The sequence below is a fragment of the Echinococcus granulosus genome (genome assembly GCF_000524195.1).
Source record: "Echinococcus granulosus chromosome Unknown EG_S00044, whole genome shotgun sequence".
Classification (NCBI taxonomy): Eukaryota; Metazoa; Platyhelminthes; class Cestoda; order Cyclophyllidea; family Taeniidae; genus Echinococcus; species Echinococcus granulosus.
In genome coordinates this window covers 395,043-410,408 of record NW_020170424.1, presented here as the reverse complement: position 1 = coordinate 410,408, position 15,366 = coordinate 395,043, and the positions used below count along the sequence as shown (strand labels likewise).

General features: G+C 42.7%; 1 protein-coding gene across 1 annotated transcript in view; it reads left to right on the top strand. All coding sequences in view use genetic code 11, as the record gives it.

The window, feature by feature from the left end:
* The window catches only part of EGR_05702 (Signal recognition particle protein), a gene marked incomplete at both ends in the record, with an annotated part of 35,951 nt that extends 21,491 nt beyond the window's left edge, over positions 1-14,460 (top strand). The window contains 6 exons of the mRNA XM_024494951.1: positions 26-184; positions 3,777-3,917; positions 8,892-9,012; positions 11,744-11,848; positions 13,052-13,148; positions 14,288-14,460. Of these exons, the coding sequence (XP_024350647.1) occupies positions 26-184; positions 3,777-3,917; positions 8,892-9,012; positions 11,744-11,848; positions 13,052-13,148; positions 14,288-14,460 (796 nt within the window). The remainder of the gene's footprint in view (positions 1-25; positions 185-3,776; positions 3,918-8,891; positions 9,013-11,743; positions 11,849-13,051; positions 13,149-14,287) is intronic.
* Between the last annotated feature and the right edge of the window lie 906 nt (positions 14,461-15,366).

Below are 15,366 nucleotides of genomic sequence, written 5' to 3'. Positions count from 1 at the left end.
AAGGTCTCCCTATTTACATCTATAGGTTCGTGGGTCGATTCATTGCGTTGGCTTTGTTCCATGGCAAGTTCATTGACAATGGATTCACTCTGCCCTTCTACAAGCGTCTTCTCAACAAACCACTGTCGTTGAATGACCTTCAAACTGTCGATGAGGAGTACTATAATTCCCTTCTCTTCATCCGGTGAGTCGTCCTCTAATTTTATTGATCACAAGTCTACTTCGCCCCGGGCGAATCGTGGAGACTGTTGGAGATTCTCTCGTATAATAGTAGTAGGAAGTCTTGTGTTGCGTTGCGTTGCGATAATAGGACAGGATGGGGTGGCGTCTTGCTTAACGGATTGGATGCAAAATCCACTTCTCACCACATCAGTTGATCAGCAAAAATCTAAGATGCACAGCGTGCTCTCAGACGGTAACAGAAGTGAAGACGGAGAAATTGGGGATTCTCCAACCTTATTGTCTGTCATATGCCGAGGCACGACGTGTTGGTAGAACCCTTTGCTTAGCCTCCATGATTTTCCACTCCCGGCTGATTTGGATGGTAAGGGAACTCTTTTCTCAATCGCTTGAAACATCGCTGGAAGTTTTTACTACGTTCTAATCAAAAGCGCCGCATTGCTCTTAATGATCGCCAATAGATTGTCCTCCCTCTGGCCGCAATGCATCCGTCTTTGAGTGAATCATCACCCAAGTATGTTTTTTGGCTATTTCCGAGCGATACCTTGTTCTACTACCCCGCCTTCTCCAAATTCTCTACGACTGTTATGGAAGGTTTTTGCCGCTGTACAATCGGGTCAAAGTTGACTCACAAAGTCGACTCTCTCGAATTTGTGGTTCGATTGAAAATACATGGAAACTAGAGGGGTCTGTACAATAGAGGACCTCACCTAGAGACTGGCGTATGTCTATGCCTTAAAATCCATTTAGATAAACAATTGCAGGCGTTTGACGGGTGATTAAAGCCAAGTATACCGCCAATTGCACTAACTGTTTTAAATCAGGTCTGTTTTTGGTAGTCTAGTTGTTTCTAGAATCCATTTCCGTATTTCGAGGTACTACTATTAGCAACATCCAATGGGGCGTGTTGAGTTTTTTGCCTTTTCCTAGGTGGGGGGAAGGCTCCAACGTAAACCCTTTAACTACAGCCTATTTCAATCAGCGGTCGTCGTGTTTTGATTCAACACTGCTTCCAACAGGGTGAATCTCTCTTGTGACTTGGAAGACGACTTCTATGAAGCGCATGCTAACTATAATGCTGCACTTTTCTTTTGAATAAAAATTTACAGACAGTGGTTTTTAAAATAGGACTTTCCATACGTTATTCGACTCCTGTAAATTGTTTCTTGGAGTATTATCGCTTCGCTAAGGCTAGCCTGAATTCTGTCGGGACGTCTCTGGCAGTCTCCGCAAATGGTGCCTAGGAAATATCTGTCCAAGCATGGTCAAAAGTGGGAGTTATCATACAGTAAATGCCTCATTTTCTGGATAATAGAGATGAAAGTCCTTGTTTAATCATTTTTTGCTGTTTTAAGGGTCGCCAGTTTGCTGTGGGAATGGATCATCTCTAGGTGCTCAGCTCTTAGTTGAGGTACTTAGATAAAAGCTTTTTAGCATCTTCACTTTAAACAGTGGGGCATTTATTTTTTGCGCTGAATAAATGAGAAGGGATTTGGTTTAGTGACGAGTTGCTACCTCCTTATCTAGTCTGATTTTTGGGTGTTTTGCAACTCCCAATTTCCATTGTTGCAAGAATTTCATTAGTGGAGTATCTTTATGGATCCGTACTGAACGTTTTTTTTCTGGAGGAGGAGAGGCTTCAACACGTAGATCTGAATTAATCGTTGAATGTTTACGCTTCAACTGATAGTCTTTCCTCTCATACTTTCTGATGTGGCAAATTTTACAAAGGTTGTTGTAATTAGGCCTTCTTTTTGACGGTCAATCTTTGTTACCTATTCGAGTTCCCAAACCTTTTTATGTGTGAATAATAATAGAGTCTAGGGTGGTTTTTTGGTTAAGCAGCCCAATTTATTCCTACCTGCCTTCTTACGGTTCATTTTGTTTTTACTTAGGTCAGAAAATGGGTTTATCATTCGGGTATCTCACTTTTATTGGTTGAAGTATTCCCACATCACTGTGACCTACTCCAGTTTTTTAATCGTGACCTTACGCCAAATCCCTTTTTTTGGAACTTCTGTTGAAATGTTCGCCTTCCACTTTAGGGCATTGTCGATCGTATAGTTTAGTTGGTGAATTGGCTTCACTGAGGTTCCACTTTGTGACTCCTTTGGAAGCAGTCAATTTTTATTTGCGGAGCTTTGCATTTATCCCTTTTGGTTTTTTTATTGATAAATTTGGAGGAGTGATTCAACTCGTGAGGTTTTCGTATCTGTGTTTTCAGCATTGTGTTTTTGGATTCCTTTTTAGCGTGCCTTCTGCATCCGAATTCTTTTATGCTGAACGTCCATGGAAGTTTCCGCTTGTACTAGATGCTGCATTAAGTTCTCACGACCAGGGTCAAATTAAGTTTTTGACTGTTTTTTAAGTATCAGGGTTATTTTTCGATAGCGTCGAAAAGTGGAAGTTATGGTAGTAAGGAAGGGCTGCCGAGCCAATGACCTTGATGACCTGGCAGACTGACCTTTTCGAAAGATTAGAAGATAGCAATCAACATGTGGTGTAAATTCCATCTGACGCTGATCGCCAACTTCCCCGATGAACCCAGTTTAGTTACCATACCTCTCTACTGGTATCTGCACCAGGAAGAACATTAATTTGAAACCATCTAACCACGGGACAGAACCGAAGATGATAGATTGGCATCATGATAATGTCATATTTCGCTCGTCAAATGTTGACGACATATTTTTCATAACCTTTGATACAAATGCTGCTTTGGTACTTATGCAAGTTTCGATTTTATGACAGCTCAAAAAGAGATGAAATCCGCCTCGCCTTTTTATACAAATTGAAATTAAGGAATGAATAATAACCTCAGCTCTACTGTAACGAAACTTGGGTCCGCTATGAGAAGAGCACCGGTAGTGGCCGCCTCAGCTACTGTAAATGAAGGGAAAACTTGTGGGTGTTGTCATGGTAGCGTCCTCGTGCCTCCTCCTCTTCCGTTCCCCCAAAAGTGGATGTACTACTCCTCGCTCTTTCTCTCTTGTCTCCGTAAAATGCAACCATTTGAATGTAGTGGACTCAAACATTCAATTTTAATGGTAGCGTTATCATTGGTGTAAGTCTGGGTAGATTTTGGACGTGTGTCCGTATTTTCCGCCATCTATGACAGAATCCACATGGCTTTCGAGCTGGGTATCTAATCCTAGAATTTGGCAATGTCATTCATCTAGACTGGGCACGCTTAGTGTCGGCACCAATGCGCCGCTCTGAGTGCTCTCTTTAGGAGGTGGGGTATTAATGGAAGTAAACGGAATGCTACACCACCAAGACGGTGACCGCAGAGCCTGCGTAGCTAAATGCGCCATCAAAATAAGTGGCACTGTGGTGTGCTTTTCTGCTGCCGGAGGTGATCTTCAGGCAAAGTTGATCGACAGCTTTACAGAAGTAATGCTACTTTTTGTTCAGACTCGCTTAATCCTTGGATCTCCTCAATTCTCAACGGGGACTTGAAATTGATTGTTTTGCCTCTGACTTGAGGAACTGTGTAATGGAGTGAGGGAGAGGATAAGTTAAAATATCAGAATATGCGTTTTAATCCCGCCTATGACCTTTATTAACTTCTTTTCTTCCTCTTTCCTATTATTCAGTGAAAATCCCATCGACGACGCAGACTTGGAGTTGTACTTTGAGGCAGATTATGAACATTTCGGTCAGACAATAACCTGCGAGCTGAAACAGGGAGGCAAAAGCATCAAGGTGACGGATGCCAACAAAGAAGAATACCTCAGGTAAGCTTCAAGTTGCTAATGGGTTAAGTCGGTTGGAGCAAGAGTTCCCTTTCTTACGATTACCCTGTGATCGAGTTTTGTTTTGGCCCAAGATAAAAAATTCACTCTTATCGGTTAGGAGGGCTTTAGTGGGACACTTGACCTTCTCGTTTAAGTGATCTACTGCGAAAGTTATCAGACGGTTCATGTTCTTGGTACTATCTAAGATTTCCCCATTGAAAAGATCAAAATCGTTTGTTAGGAGGAAATCTTAGCTCAAACCATTGCCTGACTCACCGCTTAACAGAAAGACAAGCTTTCTCTCGATTTCTAACTTACCTGAAAATATTCGTTTTGAGATGACAATTTGAGATGTGGGGATCATTGGTAAAAATGCATAGTTTTGTAGTTACTCCTTTCTCAAAGCACTGATATTTGATCTTTTCACATTTCGAAGGTTTTCTTCTCCAACGGCTTTGTACCGAGTTACGAGTGTCTTATTTTTAGAGACTAAGTGGATATCACTCAACCTCTCTGTGATTTTATCCCCTCTGCGATTGGTCGATTTTTTGTGCCTCAAGGTCTCACAATGCTAATACAGCAAGTTGAGCAGTCCTTAAGATCTACCTTAAGCAAGCGGTCAATAAGAGGGAGTTTTTTCTCTTTCGAAATATCTAAATTTTTGATATCTTTAATAGCTAAGCTTCTAACTTTCTTTGAAGTGTTTCCGTGTGTAGGCTCGATCTCACCCATTATGGTGTCCTTTCAGCATCATTGAAGGTTTGCATTCCTGAGAGCTTTGTGTCATGCCCATTACCATTTTTTTCCTTAATCAGTCGTTCTAAACAAATAAGTTTTCTCCGTTTTCCTAAATCGCTCAAATTGTCTCTACATAGTCTTCTTCGTCTGCGCTTAAGGAGTCGTTAATGTCGTCATTGAGCACTTTGGAACGATGAGTTAGCACACACTGCTATGCGTGAACGTTAAGAGTAACCAGTTACTGCAAAAGATTCCTTACTTTCCTCACCACCGCTTGTTTAAGCAGGCATCAGTCATTTCTCTTTTGTACGACACCGTTTTTCCCCTATCCAAGCAAAAATGCTATTCTTTGAACGCACAGCAATGCAGGTACTTTTCGAGCTATTCAGTTCATTCATAGACAACGCCAGGAGGAAGGAAACTCAATTTTCATCCTGGACATCCTTTCTGTTGCTGATGGATTTGTATTCTCCACGCACACACACAATTCGGATAATACAACCACTGCCTCCACGTTTATTTGAAGCAGGTGACTTTCTTGGGTAGAAAGTGCGTTTTGAATGATTCAGGATTGAAAAAAGTGTCTCATCTTGGCGTTGAAACACTTTTCGTGATTATTTTTGGATAATATTGTAGATTCTGCAACTTTTGTGCATTTATTATCGGAAGGTTACATCAGTTTGACCCTTAAGGTTGCAGAACATGCGTGATTGTTGTCGGCGTCACTGATCGACACTTTACTATAGAAACTAACCCTTCCGGTCACCCTGAACAAAGAAGGGTGATCCAATGACTTTTTTGGAGTTCACTAAATGAAACTTATAAGCTAAAATCTCACCCTGCGTTAACTTGTGAACTAACCGTTAAGTGGTTGAGATTACACAAATGAAGAAGCTTACTCACTGGATGGAGGCTGAAATGGGACCTCCGATTTTGAGAGTGACAGTATTTATTTCCTTTTTGTTCTTTTCCAGAGCCTCCCGCTGCTATATTCACTAAATGCTTATTGCAGCATCTAAATAACATCTTCAAAGTAGCTTCAACTTAAAAATATTCTTCAGTATGGCTGAAGCACTCTGGAGAGAAACTACGTCATCTCATCCGTCTTAAGTAGCCGGCGTTAGATAGCTTCTCAAAACTGCTAATGTGTGTAAGCGATTACGTCCACCGTTCCTCCTATGGAACTTTGGCTTCTTGTGACTCGATTTAATGACAGGTTGTGGATGCGTTGAGTGGGTGTTCAGGTGGAGGTACGCATTCCACGCTCTGGCTGGATGTTTACAGGAATGGCTGGCGTAGTCGGGGTACCATTGCTTCTGGGATTGTCTCCGCCGTATCGAACGTCTCACAACGGCACCATGCTTAAAGTTTTCTGCATGAGTAAATATCCACAAATTCGTCATCCATCACAAGCGTGAATGTGGACGAATGTCGCTTCCCACAGTGCCCGGAGTGGACTGTGTCCTATGCCATGCACGTTGGCTGTGGGTAATAGAACGCGCTTGCTATTTACTGCTGCTTGTGAATGTAAATAAACGTTAATAAGAGATGATAAAAACCCGGTTTTTTACATCTCTGCTTTTGTGTCGGAGAGCTCGTCGTCATGTGAATCGGTCAGCCCGTGTGCTAGATCCACTGGCCACAGGAGAAACTGCCCCTTCTTTGAGCTGAAGATATTTTCAAATGGCACCGACGGCGAAACTTTTATGTCAGCGTCCGAAAACAGTTGTACCAACATGGGAGCTGGCGGTTCATGAAGCTTTGCAGTAGAAGAGTAGGGGGCTGGGGGTATCGCAACAAAGCTGAACACGACTATTCATTGCTTCAAATTTTCCGAGTTTATAAAACCTCATTTTCGATGTTCATTTTTTTTACTCCTAAATGTTGCGTAAAACCATCTGTGTAGCAGTCAAAAGAGTCAATGAAGCCGTCGGCTTTCGGTCAAAACACGATAATGCAATGAGTGGCATTTTTGAGGCGCTTAACCAATGGCAACAAGAAAGCGGTGGCGAATTGGGTGTCGCCTTATTTTAAATGCAGGGTGGATGAAAAGTTTTTGATCTCCTCTAAGGCAATCAGTGGATTGCAACTAAGTAGACTGCGATCGTTTAATTCTACGAAGTTGTGTGCATTTTGACACCTCTTGTTTTTAATTAAATAGAGTACAGAGGTGATTAATCGCTCTGCCTCCTCCCATTTTTTTGAACTGCGAATTTAGGATTACGTGGCTTCTAGCGATGGCGATATCGTCATTTCAGATTACCACGTACTTCGCGCTACTGAGAACGTGAATGCGATTGGCAACAAGAAGTGTGCTAACAAGTAGGCGTTTTTTTTCTTTGATGTTGATATCGTACACCTAAATAACTGGGCTGAAAATGAATCCGGTTGAAAGCAGTTGGATCTAGTTCTACGATGACGTGATTTAGGGTTATTTAATAGAGAAGGCTGGCTGGTGTTCCTCGCCAAGCGTTTTTTTTCGAGTGATTTCCATCATGTCCTTCCACCCGTCTGTTTGCTTATGCAGTTCGAATGTACCAGCCCCTCACAATCCACTGTTCATACTTTGTAAACAAAAGTAATTACGCTGCTTGAAGGTGGAACAGATTCATTTATTCATTATCCAACTGTCAAGAGTATTGTGGGCACGTTTTATGACCTCCCTGAACGGCGTTTGTTATAGACCGTGTCGGCAGTTGTTATAACCTGGAGTTGCTATGCTCACGAGTCGTCTGGATCGTTTCGTGGCGGTTGGTTAGTAAAGAGATCAGTGAAGAATGCCTGGCTATGCGTCTTGGTCTGAGTCGAGTCACCTGGTCTACTTTGTCACGCCTACTTGTAGTGACTGATCGACCTTGGGCTTAGAATGACCAATTGCCAACTTAAAGTGCGGCTGCCACGGTTACAGCCAATCAGGAGGGAGTAGGCGAGAGGCAGTTCCAAAATTGATCTCGAAAATAGCCACGAAGTTAGCAAATTCTAGGAATTTGAACAGGAAGAACCCCGGGCACCTTTGGACTTTACTTACTGCGAAAATGTGAAGTTTTTTCAAGTCGACTTCGCTGTCTATCTTGAATGGCTGTGTTCACCACTGCCATGGAAAGGGCCCATTTCTCACGCGATTCCACAACAGATTGTGTATGTGCTGAGTATTTACGATTTGACATTTCACTCACTGGCTAAATGTTCGCAGGAGTAACTGTGCCGTAGGCTGGGAACCGCCGCGTCCGAGATTGTAGATGAAAGACACGCGGTTGGTTTTGAATGAACTGTTTACGCTATTCAAGCGTCTCACCGGTCCCGTAGTGATCTCAAAGTCTTCGGGCAGGTCGTTGTTTTATGGCCTTGTTCACATGATACTCCATTCACTTCCACACGCCGCTTCACGTACGCCTGTCATCTCGGTTAGTCATGCCTGGACTGGTGCACGGTGGCTCTACCGACTGTAAATGTTCATAGCGAGGGGCACGCACTTTAATCTTCTGCGAGTTTTACTGTCAGGTTCTAGCTTTTACTTGACCGATCCCCGTGAACAGGCATTTAAAGCTGACACCTAGCGTCGTGTGCTTAGGTTGACCTGACGAACATCTATGCCACGTCTCACCTCACGTGGTGGTTTATTTGAAATGTGGAGCGCTAGGCAAAGGTACCTTTACCCTCCACTGCAAACATCAATGAGGCTTTTTGTGTGCTTGTCCTATCGTGAAGTCAGTTGGCATTAGCAACGTCATGCAGCTGACCACTTTAGCAATTGGACGCGCTTTATGAGGCAGTAATCTTGGGTACAACATTGGAGTCGTCGTTAATTTTTTGGCAAACAATTAGAATACCTTTGTGTGGAATTTTTTCGTCAGTTGGATTGCTGGATGGAGCTATGGTTGATTCAAAGGTGGGTGTGCGCTTTTTGTGAAGTGGAAGGTTACATTTTCTAACGATGGTCAAAGCTGTGTTCTTGACCCACTGGAACGACGGTAGGATTTTTCTCCGAATTATTTACAAATACAAACAGGGCTATGAAATTTCATTTTTTGCTCTGCTAAGGTTTTGAAATATGCATTATATGCATATTTTTCTGAAAAAATGGGAATACTTCATCCGGATTTCTAATTGGTTAGTTGGTTTGGAACCGGTGAATTTAAATTTGCATTTTTTGATTGGTTGGGCCTAATTATTGATGCCCATCATCTATTTTCAATTGTTGAATAAAAATTAATAAGACATTTTTGTTTTGTTTAGTTTGATGGTAAACTGGCGGTTCTCACGGGGTACAGAGGAACAAATGGAGGCCTTCATGGCTGGTTTTGCCGATGTCTTTCCACTTCAATGGCTTCAGTACTTTGATGAACGCGAATTAGAGGTAGGTTTTTTTTCTTATATCTACTCTTTCATCCATTTATACCAAATTCATCAATTCATCTACCTTGGATGCATTCATCTATTTATGCTCTACATCCGTGCATCTCTTATGGGTTCCTGCATCCACGTGCCATCTCTCTAGTCGTGGTGGAGAGCCATTGGCGAGGATTTGATTTGAAAATGCAAAACAGTTGCCATGCGTTTGATTTCTGACGAATAAAACGAGGATGTAGAGCATCTAGATCAGGGAGTTTTAATTGTGAATACGAGTTAAACGAAACCGGAATACCCAGGCATTTGTTTGAAATTATGTTTGTGATACTTTGTGGACGCATTTTGATACTAGATTATCGGGTTTCTAAATGAGGAAAGCGTGGTTTTATTCACGAGTAGAGAGCAGGATACCTTCGTTCGCTTCAAGTGTCATTGATAAAAGATGCATTTGTAGAGCTTGTTCATATCTGTTTGGATGATTCAAGAGAACTCTCTATAGTTTGAATTGATGAATGCAGTGCGATAGGGAGTTGTATGTACAGGAAGGTAGAAATACGAACTGAGAGAAGAATAGACAGAGCCAAAGAGGCAGAATGAGAGTTAGATAGGGAAAGGGGTAGACAGACACCAGTTCAGGTGGACAGATAAAGCGTTCGCTTTAAACCTTCTCCACTAGTTGAAACAGCAGTTGTGCTTTACTTTGCGACATTCGAGATGCGTTGTTGCTTTATCTGCCCTCTGTTGACTGTCGCTGCTGCTGCATTGTTGTTGGTTACCTTCCTTCCCAATCATTTTGTTGTCACAGTGGTTACGATCAGTCGACTCGGCCCCAATAGCGTCAGGCGGAAGCTAGGCTCCCATCTCTTAAAATATCAGGGCAATGTCCACTCTCACTTGGGGTGTTATTCAAACCAAATCGGTCTTTTTGCGCCTAATAGACTGATGCTTGTTTATTACTTACATTATTTAAGTTGTCGAGCCAGTTTAATTCGGATTTGAACTTTGAACTTCATTTTGTTATTTTCCTAAGTCTTGCAATCTTTAAAGATTTACCTCATTGGAAGTTTGAACGTGACGTCGCCATTTTTCTAGCCGTTTCGAGGGGTTGTCACTTCACCGGAAGTCGGCTTTCTTTTCTCGATCTGTTTAGAGTGGAAGTATAATGCCTCATTCGTCGGTTTGGCTCTCCAAAAACTTTAGATATAAATTTCCTTGTCTTTTGCGACTGATTCCCAACCGAAAACCAGAAGTTACATCGCAAAGGCGATGGATCTTTTATTTACGCTCGGTTGGCAAAGAATCAGCTTGAAGATTAGTACAAGTTATTGAATAAATAACTCATGTTATTTCACATTTGGGGCAAAGATAGACTGGTTTTGCGGAAATTCATTCTCCTTTTCAATCACAATCTTTTCTATCAATTGATCAGGACCTCTAAAGGTCAAGTGGCAGACATCATCTTCTAACTTAGTACAGCCACCCCATGTCAAAAGCAAAGCATTTTGAGGCCATGCTTTGAGGCACTTTTTTACGATGACAGCAGGAAAATTAGAGGTCACGGGTGTGGTAAGTGCAGAATGCTGTGGTGATCAAGACAGTTACGTAACTCAATCATCCTTATGTAAAAATTGAGAAATACTCGCTTTCGTCGTAAGTTTCTGCCCATTCAGTCATCCACAGCAGAATTTCCTTCTGCAATACTAATCAGCCAATCCTTTTGGCTGGAAACTCTCATCCATCGGTAAAACATTTAATAGCTATTCCCTTAAAAAGGTTATTTGTTGCTATGGTTTGCGCATAAGGAAGGAAGAATGTGTGCGCTCATGCGCTTGATGGACATGATTTATTGAAGCGTGTAGATCTAACTCACACTTAATTGTATCACCATGGCAATGTTCTTTGCTGTTTAGCATGTAGGGAGCACAAGCGAAAAGTTGTTACTTAAGCATCGAGAAACTTTCTTCTCAAAGTGTAACAACCGGATATGGTGTACACGTTATGACTGGAAGTTATCCGCCCCATGTCTTTTGTAGAGGCACTAAACAGGGAGGTTTCTCATTTGCGTGTAGGAGAACTGAAAGACTAGTCATAGAGAAATTTCCATGTCATCGTACTCGGCGATCTAGATGGTTGATTCTGGTACAGCCATGGCGTCTTCCTGCGAAGTGTAGATAACTTCAATGTAGGAATAGCGGTAGTACGATGGGTTTGCATTCCTGATTTTTAAGGCGAACTGCATCAGGAAGGTGGGAAGGGGGTGGAAGTACTTGGGGCCGTGTTCTACGGTAGGTATTTGATGCATGTCAATCGCTATTACAGGCAAAGTAACGGAGGCCTCTTGGGTTCCCACCCGATACTAATGGATCGTTGTGGTCAAAGTCAGATATTTCCTGTTGGCGCCTGGTCCCAATTCATTACTGATCGTTTTGTAGCAAGAGTTGCCAAAAGTCGATGTGTTGAATCCTCACAGATTCATTCAGCCATCCCTGGCTGGTACCTTTGTCCTGTAACGTGGTGACTGGCCAAAGATCTCGAGATTATCGTTCACGTGGGTTGAATTTGCTTGTCGTTGTCACCAATTCATCGCCTCGGGTCTTCTCTCAAGACGTCCTGGGTAGAATTATACCGTAAATATACAAAAGAACACAGACAGAATACCATGACATCAAGGTGATGGGCGAAACCGGTGACAATCAGTTGAAGAAACCTTAAACGCCTATTCCATCTCCTTGTTATAGATGATTCTCTGTGGGTTGCAGAAGATCGATGTGGATGATTGGCAGCAGAACACGAATTACAAGGACTACACCGTCTCGAGCAAACAGATTGTCTGGTTCTGGAAGGTTAGTCTTTCTCCTGAAACTTGCATATGCGTTGTGAGATCACTTTCTTGTCTTCTCAGTCGTCTTTCGCCTAAGCTGTTTTAAGGTGCTCGGGTTTCAGGTGGATCATCTTCATCATTGAAGGCTTTCCTCCACTTCGTAGCCACCTTTGCCTCACCTCAGCTCCCACCCTCACATGACGCTTGGCTCACATGGAACCAAGATTAAAATCACTTACCAGGAAGGAGTATATCCTCCTACTTTGCCTTTTTATTTCAATCGTTGCGGTGTTGTCTTAGTGGTAAAGTGTCAAAAATTGCCGTTGGTGCCACTAATTGATAGCGTTGTTTTAGGTGGGGGGAATGGACGTATCCATGGTTTTCTTCCACCGCATCTGCCTTTCATCTTATTCACTACCTTAGTCTCAGCTCAAGTCGCTGACGTGGCTTGAAAAACTACGCCGCGTCGGACCTCAGCGTCGTTTATGCATAGCACCCTTTTTTAATTCCATATAATCCTCTCCTACGAATAAAAGCCAGCACTAGAAAATTTGCCTACTTTTAAATACTTGTTCTGAAGTTCAACTCTCATTGCTTATAAATCATTCTCGCCAGTTCTACAACTCATGAACTTTTCTTACGCCAGCTATTTTCTCACTCGCTTTCGGTGCGATGGAGAAGGTATGCCGTAGAAATTCATCATCTTGCGCTTTCTGAAGGCCTTTTTCGGATCCTTCTATACATTATCTCCTGTACCCCTTTTTTTTGCCGGACCACCTTTGGACTCAGCCTCGGTGCAAATGTTTGTCACAATTTGGCGAACCCTCATGCTCCGGTTCTCGTGTGCCAAGACGATCTCACAAGCTCTTGTATACTCTTGACGAAAGAAAACCTTTGACACCTTTCACGAAGACTGGTATAGACGATTGAAAAAATGCCTTTCTATGATCAAATTCTAACTGATTCCTCTCTTTACGAACTCACTAACAACCGTAACTTTAATTAAGCTAAAATTTTGGCAGAAAGGGGGTGCTGATCAATATAATTTTTGGAAGACAATCCGTTTTTCTTTTATTCAAAAAGAAGAGAAACGGAATTTTTCCTTATACGTACTGCAAATGCGACAATCTGGAGGCCTTCTCTTGAATGCCATGAAATTGTAATTCTGAGGTCTTTGAGTTTGGTAATGACGTTGACGCTTATTGCTTCTACTGCCTTTTTTTAGTTTGTCCGAACCCTGTCCACGGAGAGACGAGTGCGTCTGCTGCAATTTGTCACGGGCACCTGCCGTTTACCCGTTGGTGGCTTCAAAGAACTCATGGGTGCGTCAAACCTTCCTACTTATTTCCTTTCAGCAGTATGACGACATTGCGCATAATCGAGGAACTTCGTGGCTTTGCTTTGGGTCGAGAAATTAAGCGCACATTTGTGGGGTTTCTTTGTAGTTATCCTTCTGACCTGATGGAATGCATCGGAGTATCTTCCACGAGGGGGGAGTGAAAATAATATAATTAGGTCACATCTTATCACGAAATACTCCCCAGTTCTAGTCCTGACAATGTACCTTTTCCCTTTCGATGAAACTAATCTATTTCACTCCTTCGGCTATAAAGCTGCATTTAAAATGAAGTAGGGCAGAAGGCTGAGTAAGTTCCATGGATGTCCCTAACTTGGATCTGCCATGTTATTCGCTGTTGAGAGTAAAGCCATCTGTCAAGCCGAACTTCTCACCGGTGTGCGATCACTGGGCATTTCCTTAGTCAGCTCGTCAAACGCTACATCTGTCGAGGTTTCGGATTGTCTCTACATCTGAACATGACCTCGGCGTTATTCGGGTCCATCAAGATCATCCTTGGTAAGGAAACCAAGTTAGGTTAATTGATCCCAATCACATCGCACCATCATTCTTTGTGAGGAAGCATGACCCACCACCGTACGATGCGCCACAGCATCTTTTAGCTGTTCGTTGTCCACCGTCTTAGTCTAAGATCAGGCTTAGTTGTGGAAATAAAATTGTCCGTCGGAATGAATCTTCTTGCCCAGTTGATGCATTTATTACATCACCTTGCTAAACACTTTGTTAGTTCATTGACGCTTCGAGGTGTAGTTCCAGAATGGCATCTGGTGAATAGCCCAAATCGGGCGCCTTTACTTGTCCACAGCAAAGATCGTTACTGAGGTACAGACTTTTACGCTCTTCATGTCTTCTTCCGGTTGAGAGTCTCGTCACCATACAATCTGTTCTTGAAGTCTCCTGGGCGGGCAGAGATTTCACCACACACTATTCTGTGGACACATTATCCCAGTCGGCTCCCATGTCGATTTGTGGTGTCTAGTCTAGACTGTACTGGTCCATGACACCTGCGTAGGCTGTTTTTTCTTCCAAGCACTGCCTTTACACTTTTGAGATCCTATTTTAATCCATGCGACCTTTTCCTTCCATCCGTTCATCCATATGTAGGGAGCAATGGACTGCAGCTCTTTACAATCAAACGCGCAGGTAAGGAGAACGCCCTACCGCTTAGTCACACGTGTTTCAACCGCCTTGACTTGCCACCGTACCGGTCGTACGAGATTTTGGTGGAGAAAGTGACCCTGGCCATCGACGAGACGGAGGGCTTCGGGCTGCAGTAGACCACCTCCTCTTCCTATTCTCCTTCTTTCCATTCTCTTCTACTCTGATGAGTTTATGATGTGGATAATGATGACAATGATATTTTTATGCGATTTCGTGAACTTTCCCGCTATATCTCTCCCTCTGCTCATTCAGGAGGAGCTATTTGGATAACCTAAGTAATTAATGCAGTGAGGTTGTACACTTCACTCTCTCGTTGGTCCCCCATTGTTTCCAGTCCTGTCCTCATCTCACCCACACACACTTGGTGTCTACCTTTATCATCCTCTCGTCCACTTTTTCCACTTCTTTTAGAGTGATGATTTTTCCCCTCTGCCTCTCTTCGTGTTGTCCGCGTAGATTCGTATCGTATCACATTGGCACTGATGTGATACCCTTGTAGGAAATTTCAAGTGCCTAGGTCTAGTGAGGTGTCTCCTCTAGTGTTATTTATGAACAAAGTGAGGTTATAAGTGCCAGAAACACTAACCAAGGGAACAGTGCAAAACTCTTTTGTGCTCTATACCTTCACCTCATAAGGTGTTGGCTGAATTTGATTCAAGCGGAAATATCTAATGCTAGGTCAAACGAAAGGGATGTGTTTCTTGGCTTTTGAACTGGCGAAGGGGTGAGCAAAGTGACAGGAAAGCGGATAGGCGGTAAGTGATTATTGTAATTTGTGATTCGTAGATGTGAGTGAGGTCGAGACTGCTAGTTAAATGTACGATAGAAGCCCCGTAAGGTTATGCTAGATAAAAATTTTTTCCCATTTATGGGCTGAATTAACGGCTATTGTTGGAGAAACGATCCAATCCGCTGGAGAGCAAAGAATGGCGGTTTAAATGCGTTTTTTCCATCTAGAAGGAATGCTTTTCCCCTTAAGGCATCAAGTGAAGTGTTTTATCCTACGGCATAAGTTATAGTTG